Source organism: Mytilus trossulus, chromosome 2, assembly GCF_036588685.1.
Source record: "Mytilus trossulus isolate FHL-02 chromosome 2, PNRI_Mtr1.1.1.hap1, whole genome shotgun sequence".
NCBI lineage: Eukaryota > Metazoa > Mollusca > Bivalvia > Mytilida > Mytilidae > Mytilus > Mytilus trossulus.
This window is the reverse complement of record NC_086374.1, coordinates 16,747,586-16,759,695: the sequence shown is the minus strand read 5'-3', so window position 1 is coordinate 16,759,695 and position 12,110 is coordinate 16,747,586. Positions and strand designations below refer to the sequence as shown.

At 30.6% G+C, this 12,110-nt stretch overlaps 1 protein-coding gene across 4 annotated transcripts in view; it reads right to left on the bottom strand.

Annotated features, from left to right (window-relative positions):
- The window catches only part of LOC134706610 (unconventional myosin-Id-like), a 46,977-nt gene that overhangs the window by 19,985 nt on the left and 14,882 nt on the right, over positions 1–12,110 (bottom strand). For all 4 annotated transcript variants that reach the window (XM_063565703.1, XM_063565704.1, XM_063565705.1 and 1 more), the window contains 12 exons: positions 11,732–11,897; positions 8,955–9,008; positions 7,902–7,997; positions 7,331–7,450; positions 6,504–6,713; positions 6,046–6,191; positions 5,094–5,319; positions 4,356–4,415; positions 3,293–3,438; positions 2,587–2,719; positions 1,634–1,800; positions 1,104–1,308 (listed from right to left, as the gene is read on the bottom strand). In XM_063565703.1, coding sequence (XP_063421773.1) covers positions 1,104–1,308; positions 1,634–1,800; positions 2,587–2,719; positions 3,293–3,438; positions 4,356–4,415; positions 5,094–5,319; positions 6,046–6,191; positions 6,504–6,713; positions 7,331–7,450; positions 7,902–7,997; positions 8,955–9,008; positions 11,732–11,897 — 1,729 coding nt within the window. The remainder of the gene's footprint in view (positions 1–1,103; positions 1,309–1,633; positions 1,801–2,586; positions 2,720–3,292; positions 3,439–4,355; positions 4,416–5,093; positions 5,320–6,045; positions 6,192–6,503; positions 6,714–7,330; positions 7,451–7,901; positions 7,998–8,954; positions 9,009–11,731; positions 11,898–12,110) is intronic.

Sequence of the window (12,110 nt, the reverse complement as noted above, 5' to 3'; positions counted from 1 at the left end):
ATGATACAACACTTTATTTCTTCACATGCAACTGTCTTTAGTGGAGTTACAAAATGTATATTGTATCAAACTTGAAGAAATGGTGATACCTATATGTATTTAATATTTAAGTGCCAGTCTGCCTAAGAATCAGGCAGTGGTGAAAACATGACCAAAAAAAACCCACCCAATATGACATAGATTTCAGTTCATAATATGTAGTTATGCACAAAAATAACATCCATTTCCATTTTATGTTCTGGTAATAGAAGATACAATTTGGTTGAAATGCACTAGAAATTAACAAATAAGGGGAGATAACTCTGTAATTTGCTATCATTCTAACCAATTTTCTAACCGACTTATTTGATATTACCAGACACACACAAGCGAAAGACTAATAATTTTTAACTCAGGATGATGGTTAGTAATAAATAGCATGATTAGCTCAGTGGTTTTTTTCTGATCATGTTTTGATTTTTACCTAAATTGCCTGATTCTTACGAAGACTGGCACTTAATTTTATCTTCTATTTACTATTTTTAGTAAGAAGAATGCAAAGAAGAAATATGTTTAAACTAACTAATGTATGTAGATATTTTAGTCACATTTCGTCACGTTTGAAATATAATTAAAAAACTTCATATCTTTGATAATACTTTCTGAAAAAAAATGTTTTTTGTTTTTGTTTGAGAGTTCTTATACTTCTGTTTGCAGTGCTAAAATTTTGATATATATCTGTTCCTTATGTTCAACAAGATTTTTTTGTTTTGTTTGAGAGTCCATATACATTAAACTTATTATGTGCTGTTTACAGTGCTGAAATTTGATACATATTTTATATACTTTAATTAAATAATCAAATCAAAAATCAAATGAAATATTTTATTATCATATAAACTTTACAGTTTGTGACCAACATATATTAATACAATCAACACAATAAACATATATACATACATATTAAACACACAAAATATGAACAGCATTAAAATTTATAACAACAAACAAGTTGTTAAGAGTCCCCTGCCCTCAGTTCTAATGACTTTTTCAAGAAGGATCCTAACTTATTTGTTTGTAAAGGCGATGATGGATTTAGTAAGTAATAATAAACCTATTTTTACCTTTTGTAAGAAAACTATGATCCCTGGTAACATCTTATCTCTGGCCTCCTCTAACTGAAACAAGGTCTGCGGTGATCTAATAAAAACTTTGGATTTTCCATAAGCTACATCATTTTCATAATTCAATGTTCTGATAATAGTTTTAACTCCATCTATTTCATTTCCTCGGAAAGTTGGCCATGTATGACTTGTCAGGCACTTGTATCTAAAATAGTGAAGTAACTATGAAAATTATATTTTAAAGGAAGAGATTCTTCACTTTTTGGATAATCATATTCTGTGGATTTATTATTTTTCAGGGGAAACAAATTTCTCACATATCTATCTGTTATCAGTGATACCCAATAATAAGTGAACACATTTGTTTCCATATTCACAGATCTTTGAACAGATAATTCCTTTTAATTTTTGATATACTCGAACATAATTCAAAATGAGATTTTTCAGATCAGTTTTATATACAGGGGAAAATTGTAATGTTTACATTAATTTTGGAATATATTTCTAAATAACGCCTTAGTACCACTTACCTTTGCAAAAATCTAGAGTAAGGAGCTCTGTAGGCAAATCCAGCTCGTCTGACACGCACATTTTCTAATAATCCGAGGTACAGAACTTGATGTTTGACACGCTGCTGATCAAAGACACTTGGTGATTTAAGGTCATTTGGTTTTACACATCTCACATAATGTGGCTCCTTAAATAAAATTATTTGTTATATAATATTTTTGAATAAATTATATAAAAAATCTGCTATTTATGATTTTGACCTGTTGAACTGTATTAATAAACAGTTGAAAAATGACCTTGTGTAGAATTAATAACAAAATTTCTTTGAATGTTCATTGAAATCATTTCTTTGTTATAAATCATAAACAATTTTACAATACTTAACTAGGATGAAACAGTATCCTGATGTTTGTACATTACAAATATTCAAATCAAGTTAGTTGTGCATATCACCAACTTATTACATCAGAGGTAATTTTGTTTTGGCAAAAAAAAGCAAGCAAATGGGTTATGCTTGGCAGTAGGTTGGATATATCATTAGCATGGTGGCATTGGCCTCAGACTTACATTTTATCTAGGAAACCTTTTAAAATATTACAAGATTGTATTTCATACTATCATTTGCACTAAAACAAAAATAAATTTGTAAACCTCACTGAAATGATATTAAAATATTTTGTCAAAAAGGTTAATATTTCTTATTCAAAATTAGTTAACTCACTGCCTTTCTTTACAAATTTTCTAAAATTTATTCATTCTTTTTTTGTATCATCATTATAGATTTTGAAATCATATACATGACTTCTATATTGTCACCTGGATGTATGCAAATTATAAATACTCAACAATTACTGGATAGAAAAACAAATGAAAGGAAAAAAACAATTTTATCCATTTAGGAAAAAATCTACCAAAAATGATATCTACATTGAATTATGAAAATATTTATCTAAACTAATACCTATACACTAACCTTACAAGCTAAGATATCTACTAATGCTATGATAGAGTTTTTGAAGCTTGTTCCTGCTGTTATTGGTCTCTTTGTGGTCTCAGTGATGTGCTGTTTACCCTCTGGGAACATTTCTTTAAGAACCTGTTCTTTACTATATAAAATGCAAAGTTTAAAATAATTCTTCACCCCAAAAATTACACTTGAATATTGAATCAAAAGTTATTTTGATGGCTGTCAGTGACCTATAGTTGTTAATTTCTGTGTCTTTTGGTCTCTTGTGGAGATTTGTCTCATTGGCAATCATACCATTTTCTTTTTTATAATTTGAAGAAATATCGAGACATAATTTTGGTTTTTAGAAATGTATGCATTGTTTTCCTGTAAATAGCTCATGAAATTATGCTTATAATGGGTATTTTAAAAAAAAATTTGAGTTTTGCATATGGAAAGCGATATATTTTTAACTATATATCTAGAAAAGGTATCTTGATCTTTGGATCCATATAATAAAGGGATTGACAGGATGTAGGACAATAAATGTTAATAACTAGATGGCTATAAACAATTAGTTATGTATTTAAAACTATTGAAAATGAACTCTATATTAGTGGTGATTAGGACAATGTTCAAAGAGCCTATAACTGACTGCATAGTAGAGATAGTCAAACTAATGGATTTAAGTGTTATTCCAGATTTTAGAACAGACCAAATAATGTGAACCTACCTATTATACAGAAGTCGTTTCCAATCCTGGAACAAAGTATCTTTATTCTTATCTATAAAACTTTCTACTGAGTAAATGACATCCCCAGCGTAATGTTTAATTCTGAAATCTCTCTTGTGTTCTAAAGTCTTGTCAGTTGGTTGGAGCTACAAGTAGACATATAAGGTTTTGATTTGATATTTATTTTCTGTGTTTTAACACCACTCTTAAGCACTGCTTTTGGTCTATTTCTGGGCTGCCAGTTTTTATTTGTGAAGGGAGCTGGAGTGCCAAGGGAAAACCAACCTTTTGATAGGAAAATTAATAATTCTTCTCATTTAAGATTGAGGTGGAGGGTTCGAACTCACAAACTCATTGTTGACTGGCTATAGCTAGTGATTACAGTAGTAACTTATTCCACCACTCGGCCACATCTTGAGAGAGCCGTGGTGTAGTGGTTAGTGCATCGGACTACTAACACAAAGGTTCCTGGTTCGATTCCCGTTTGGGATGAAAATTTCAGGAACTCAATTTTCGGCTCTCCCTTGACACCATTTGCGAGTATGGTCTTAAGGAAACGATGATAGTCCGTCGGAAGGGGACGATAAATGGCCGACCCGTGTTAAGAGAGAGCCATATCTCTTGCACGTTAAAGACACCCTTGTAGATTTCGAAAAAGAGTAGGCTAATGCCACTACAAGGCAGCACTCGCACCTGCAAAGTGGAAAGGGATTAATATAAGTTGCAAAACTTGTTTCCCAATCCACTCTAAATAAATATGTTTAAATTAAATTAAATTAACTCGGCCACCCAGGACCCTTACATAATGTTTTGATTTTTTTTTGGTGAAGTTGGAAAGAAGTTTATTTTAAAAAGTAAGAATATTCATGATGAACAACAAGAAATTTATGACAATTTTGATTTGCTTTCTCTCCATTTAAAAAGTATAATATATTGAGTGCAACCTAGAATTAATAAATAATTTTGTTTAAATAACAGTAAATAGTGGCAATTTCAATTAAGAGAAATATAATTTTTCCCATATAATAATTCATATCTCTAAAAGTGTTTCTGTAAGACTTACAGCTCTACATGTAAAATGTTCATGTTTGGCAAGTTTCTGTGACATGGCTGTCAGAAACATCTGAAAAGAAAAATCAACATTTAGTAAATGTTCATACAATGAATATCAAAAATTAAACATATGTCATAAAACTTAACATAATAGCTACCACAAAATTGAACATACAAATGTCATAAAACTTAATTAAACATAATCTCTTCATGAAATATCAACAACCAATATGTCTTCAATGGTATGAACAATAGACTGCTGTATTAAAGCCATACAGATTACATTTTATATTATGGTTCGTTGAGAGTAGCATTTACATGTGGTGAGTATGCTGTAATAAGCCAAGCATAGCCAAAGGTACATATCTTCAGCAGGAATTGTCAAATCAAAATTATGGTGTACAGTAGATCAACTACACATAATGACAAACAATCAAACCAAATATGAAAGCTTTCTATAAAAACTTAAAGGTCTTAGGAGTTTTATTCACAAGGTGTTATTATGTTAATCTTGACAGAAAACCAGGTTTTATTAGGGCAACCAAGGGTTATAAACTCCTGAACAACACAACAGCAATTCCTCAGAATCAAATATAACCTCCAATTTTTTCGTGAGAAAATGCACTTTAAAAATTTTAAGTGAAAGAACAGCAATTAAAGCACTGATCCTTTTTTAAAGTGAGTGAAAGACTGACATGTCTATATATTCTGACAAGCAATTTTCAGTTTTGTTATTTAATATGCATACCTCATCAGTGACTTTCCCTACACTGAGACAAGCCTCATCCAGTATTGCTAATACACCTTTATGTGCTTGTTCTACTAAATCACAGATGATTTTGTTGTTGAAATATTCTATATTAACCCACGCAATCCCTTCTCTTAAATATTCCTCCTGTTCTTGTTTAAGGACAAGTTCTATAAACAATTGTTGTAATTTCTCATTGCAGTAGTTGATACAGAATTGTTCAAAGCTAAAAAGATAATAATAAAAAGAATATCAAGAATACCATATCAGCTGAAGAAATATTCACCAAATTTTTTTATGCAGGAAATCTTGGATGAGGACAAAAGCTTAAGTTCCATATCCTGTTTAAACATTCAGTTTTAAATTGTTATATGTTGATGAACTTTTACTTATACTGCTTTGGCTAAGGAGGCTTGCGGGTAAAAGATTTTCAGAAAAAAAATAAACTTTAATTTTTCATTAAAATTTTTATTTATTACCTTTAATAGTTTTTACTTTATCATATGGTACAAAAATCATTCCAAAAAATCAATTCATGTTGGCCCCAGGTGACTTTTAAAATGAAGATATCATTGAAAAAGCTCCAAATTATCTCCCTTTGAGGCAGAAAATGCCATTTCTAGCACTAAAATTGAAATATCATTACAGTTGTCAAACATACTTGGCACTCTTACTAAACATAGAAAACAAACTATCTAGCAAATTATCAAAACTAATAACATTGATACTTGAATAAACTGCTCTGAAGACACAACACAATTTTTTACACTCCATTTGTTCATATTGAAATAGAAATAAGAAGAATAGGAAACCTCATTTTGTAATTTTCAAAACAAAAAATAAGCTGCTAAACCCATTATGATTGGTGTGGCTTATCAATTAGGAGAAAATTACATCACATAACTCTTGTAATGGTATTCATATACTCCTAAAGCAAAATTTTAGAACTTACCTGTTGTTGTCAAAAATTTCAAATCCATAGATATCTAATACTCCAATAACAGTGTTTTTACCAATCAGTCTCATACCACTAGCTTTTGGATCTATGGCTTCATTAATTCTCTGTACGATCCATGAAAACATTCTGTCATAGGTTGCCTACAAGTAACATTAGCCTTATCTTCAAAAGTGAATATATCAACTGTCCCTCATGGTGCTCATTCTAATATTTATAAATTTTTTCAACATATTACTCTCAGATAATTTTTTTTAACAAAATTGACGAATTTATTTCAAATTTGTTCTTAAATAATCTACTTTCCTATTTAACATTTAATTACTTTTCGTTTATTAACCATGTTAATGCATCTTGCATTCAATTTATTCTGTGTATAAAATAATATGAATAATCTAATAAAACTGGACAATTTTCGACAATAAATCTTAGCAGAACTACAAATGCCAACCTACCTTAGCATAAGCATCTCTAGCATACATAGCTTCTGAAACAGTTAAACCTTTCTCTACCACCTGTCCTCCAGCCGCTATCACACGAGAACAAAGAGCCTTCTCTAACTCATCTGGTGTCACAGATAAAAGATGAGCAATATTACCTAACAATTTTCTATCACTAACTCCAGCCATATCATGATCATCTACAGCTTCATAACTTGTATTTCCCTAAAAGTAACAATTGTATATTATTAGTTATTAAGTTGGATCATTTAGTTAAGACTGATACATGTATTTGTGACTGGTAGCGTTAATACAATTTGCTTTTATGACAAGAACTTTTTTAATAGGTTCAACAAAACCATTTGTGTCATCTGGGATTGCAGCTGTCAGTGTAAACATTTAATGGTGAATGCTTAAAACTTTGTTCATCTATCAGTAAAATAACAAACCCAACAGTTTTTGTCTTAAAATGCTATTTCTTTTATCCTAAAGAATCTTCCAAGTTTGTTAACATTCCAAGGAGATTAACCAAAGTAATCAATGTACATTTTTTTTCCAAGACTTAATTGATGCAAAATTAAGCTTCTTCGAGAGTTTTATAAAACTTCATGATCAAATATTACCAAAGTTATTAATGTCTATAAAAAGATTGAACCCAAGACTGCATCTTAGTGTTGATTAATAAAAATGTCCTTTTATTGGTAAATCAGGAAAATTCCTTGAAGGTTGACAAAGTTATTGATGTTTAAAGCAAACGTTTACCACATTCAGAACCTAAATGTTAATGGTGCCAAACCTCTATTCAAATAAGTTATTTCCATAATCATTAACATATATCTTACTAGATTTAACACAGCAGATAATACTTTCCACAGAGCTTCAGCCTGATCGAATCCAAAGCCCATGGTCTTCATAGCATTCATGACAGATCTATAATCTTCACGGTCATTTATTGTAGCACACTGAAATGTATAGAATTCTAACATTAATTTTACATCTCCGTTATAACATTGCTCTATAGCACTAAAATTTACAAACGATATTCATTTAAAGTGTTTATTTGATTGAGGAACTTTTCTGTACATTAGAATTGAATGAATTAAACTAGAAAAAAAATTTCAGATGACTTACATGACTTCCATTCTCTAATAGATGTGTAATACCCTCTTTGATAAATTTTGCAAAACAAGAATGTGTCCAAACTACACAGATGCCACATCATTTTCTATTTTCAGTGGATAGTAAAATTTGGTTCAAGACTTTAATTTGGCATTATAAATAGAAAGATTATGTCATAAGGAACATGCATGTGTACTAAATTTCAAGTTGATAGGACTTAAACTTCATTAAAAACTACTGTGACCAAAAAACTTTAACCTGAAGCTTGACAGATGGACGGATGGAGAAACTTACCTTTGGTTCACCACCTTGGTTAATGTAGAAATATTTTTTTGGATCTCTTGTTAATTTAAGTTCAGCTAACTTCTGGTCATTGGCACCAAAAATAAGCTGAAATAATAAAATATGAAAACATAAAATCAAACATAATATTTATTTAAATCTTCAGATGTCTGTGCATTTTTCTACTTCAGAATCTGCTTAAAATGTGTCCCAGAATATTATTTTATTATTGGCATACCAGCAAATAGCTTCTATGTATAGAATCTCCTTTGAAACATTTGGCAACCACATCTTTGCAATGCAGCAACACTATCTGTTCTTCATTGAAGGAATTTGATTATTTATTCGGTCTTTAACAAAATTCTACTGTTGATGGTTAAACTCGTGTTATATGTTGTGTTGTTTCAAGAAAATCCACCTATTTGGTTCAACAGCCTTGTTTTATAATTGATTAGATACAGTAAAAGAAGAACTGCATTTAATTGTGGGCTTGCCTATGTACATATTTTATTTATCCAAGGGCAATTACTCCCAATTATTTTTTTCAAGGTTCCTTTAAACTTTTCATGAAATGTTGGCACCAAATTGCTTATGATGCAATTTTACATACAATTTATATATAGGAGAGGCACATACTCCTGCAATAATAGCTGACTGTAGAAATTGTCCACGACTTTGCAAATATAAAACCTTACCTTAATCAGACAAAAGGTGAGCAGGTAAATATGACAATACAATTTTCAATATAAATCACATTCTCTAATAGACATAATTCTTTAAAAATAAATGATAAGCATAAATTTTCAAACTTGTCCAATAAATTACCTGTATAAATCTTTGATATAAATTTCATAGAATTATGACGAGAAATGCAAGCTTGAGAGCAATTACAATTTTCCATATGATTTATATAATCAGAACACTTTTTTAAACTGATCCTAGACATTGCTGATACAAACCATTCATACTAATTTCATACAAGTCTGACAAGAATTTTTAGTGTGAGAGAGCTTATAAGAACTGTCAGATGGATGACTGGTCACTTAATTAGTTTCTAGATCTTACCTGATAAAATGAGTGAAAATTCCTTTCTCCAGTCTGTTGATGTACTACCCTTGACTGAAATAAAGATTATTTATTAATTTAAGCTTAAATTATGTACTATAATAAACAAGAGGCTCTCAAGAGCCTGAATCGCTCACCTGAATTTTTTTGGTTAAATCTCTCATCAATGATTATTTTGGCTTTTCAATTTATTTAAATGTTCTTTGAATCGTCCTATTTTCTTCAAAAGCAAAAAAAAATCATTTTCTCCTATGTTCTATTTTAGCCATATGAGCATGTTTCTTGACATACAAGGAAATGAAATATAAAATTTATACTAGATACTCTAAAACTCATTTAGCCTAAGTTTGGCTGAAATTGATACAGCAGTTTCAAAGGAGAAGATTTTTTAAAGTAAGTCAACATGATGAACAAATTGTGAAAAAAGTCTTTAAAGGGAAATAACTCCTTAAGGGGTCAATTGACAATTTGGGTCAAATTGACTTATTTGTAGATCTTACTTTGCTTAACATTTTTGCTGTTTACAGTTTATCTTTATCTATAATAGTATTCAAGATAATAACCAAAAACTGCAAAATTTCTTTAAAATCATCAATTCAGGGGCATTATACCTGAAAAACCAGTTACCCAATTCGGCTGAAAATTACAGGACAGGTAGATCTTGACCTAATAAATACTTTAACATCTTGTCTTATTTGCTCTAAATGCTGGAGTTTTTGAGATATAAGCCAAAAACTGCATTTTACCCTGTGATCTATTTTTAGCCATGACGGCCATGTTTTTTGACGAAATAAAAAATAAAGCACAAACTTTATTTTATACACCCTACAGATCATTCAGTTGAAGTTTGGTTGAATTTAGTTGAGTAGTTTTAGAGGAGAAGATTTTTTAAAGTTAGCAAATATGATGAACAAATTGTGAAAAATTGTCATTAAAGGACAATAACCCCTTAAGGGGTCAATTGACAATTTTGGTCATATTAACTTATTTGTAGATCTTACTTTGCTAATCATTTTTGCTGTTTACAGTTTATCTTTATCTATAATAAAATTCAAGATAATGACCAAAAATTGCAAAATTTCCTTAAAATTACCAATTAAGTGGCAGCAACCCAACAATTGGTTGTTTGATTCATCTGAAAATTTCAGGGCTGATAGATATTGACCTAATGAACATTTTTCCCCATGTCAGATTTGCTCTAAATGCTCTCGTTTTTGAGATATAAGCCAAAAACTGCATTTGACCCCTATGTTCTATTTAAAGTAACGGCGGCCATGTTTTTTGACGGATCAAAAATCAAAGCACACACTTTGTGCAGGATAATCTAAGGAACAATCATGCTAAGTTTTAACCAAATCCATTCAGTAGTTTCAGAGGAGAAGATTTTTTAAAGTTAGCAAATATGATGAACAAATTGTGAAAAATTGTCATTAAAGGACAATAACCCCTTAAGGGGTCAATTGACAATTTTGGTCATTTAACTTATTTGTAGATCTTACTTTGCTGATCATTTTTGCTGTTTACAGTTTATCTTTATCTATAATAACAATCAAGATAATGACAAAAAACTGCAAAATTTCCTTGAAATTACCAATTAAGTGACAGCAACCCAACAATGGTTGGTTTGATTCATTTGAAAATTTCAGGGCTGATAGATCTTGACCTAATGAACATTTTTACCCCATGTCAGATTTGCTCTAAATGCTTTCGTTTTTGAGATAAAAGCCAAAAACTGCATTTGACCCCTATGTTCTATTTTAAGTAACGGCGGCCATGTTTTTTGACGGATCAAAAATCGAAGCGCACATTTTGTGCAGGATATACTAAGGAACAGTCATGCTAAGTTTCATTCAAATCCATTCAGTAGTTTCAGAGGAGAAGATGTTTGAAAAATTGTTAACGACGACAGAAGACGACGACGACGTCGACGATGACGGACGCCAAGTGATGAGAAAAGCTCACATGGCCTTTTAGGCCAGGTGAGCTAAAAAGTATATTGTTTGTTTACAGCTTTTTTCTGTGAAGGTTAGTCTCTATGAAATGAGAAGATTACAAGAGTATTCTGCGGTTTCATCATTGCATCTAGTATTTTTAGGATTACTATCAATTACTGGTATAAATTTGTAGGACTGTACAATATGATACAGCAATGAACTTGAGCCAACTATCAACAAAGGTTTTTATTGTTTTTCTCCTCTGGTTGAGATTAAAGAGGGTGTTAACATTGTCATCTAAAAATAATTAAGCTTGCCATATTCATGTGTCTGTCCAAAGTAAGAAACCTTATCAGTGATATCCTTACATCAAATCTTTGTGGTGTTTTTTACTGTTTTTGTCATTTTGGGTATACTTTGCATATAAAGTAGAGCATGTGTCATATAACACACAATACATAATTGTTATCTATTGAATACATCTCATGGCAATTGTTTCTTGCATGTTCAGGAGGAGAACAATTAAACAATATTAACAACTATACATGCTATATATTGGTCCAGGATGATGTGTGTGAAACTTGGATTACCACTTGAAATTAGGGTTTGTTAAATATCAATAGATTAAGCCTTTCAAACAGCAAAACTACAAAACATTCAATGAGTTTTTGACAGGGTTCTTAAGGTGTAGAAAGTGTGGGACAATCACTATAAGAGGTAACAGACTAAATGTCCTCACTCTAACCAGATGAGACTGCACATTTATATATCATGAACAGCAAAAAAACAACACCCCACATCATCTCAGGTTTACCATGTTTGGATTTTTAATGACATGTTTACCTTTTCTAATAGATAATTGTTTATATGTCCACCAACAGGATCACCTTTGAAATCAAAGTTAATGTCCATATACTTCCCAAAACGACTGGAGTTATCATTCCTGTTAGTTCTAGCATTTCCAAACGCTTCCAATATCACATTCGACTTGATCAGAACATCTTTTACCCTGTAAAAAAAGGAAATTAATTACAGATTAAAATACATGAAAGAGAAAAAGAAAGCTCACAAGGTTAATGTATATGAGGAAAAAAATCCTACAATTTTAAAATACATGAAAAGTTATTCTGATTTTATTTTGAACATTTTAATGCAATTTTAGTCTGACAGGGAAAAAAATCATATTTTTTGCCTGTTGTCTTTTTTATATGATATACGGATC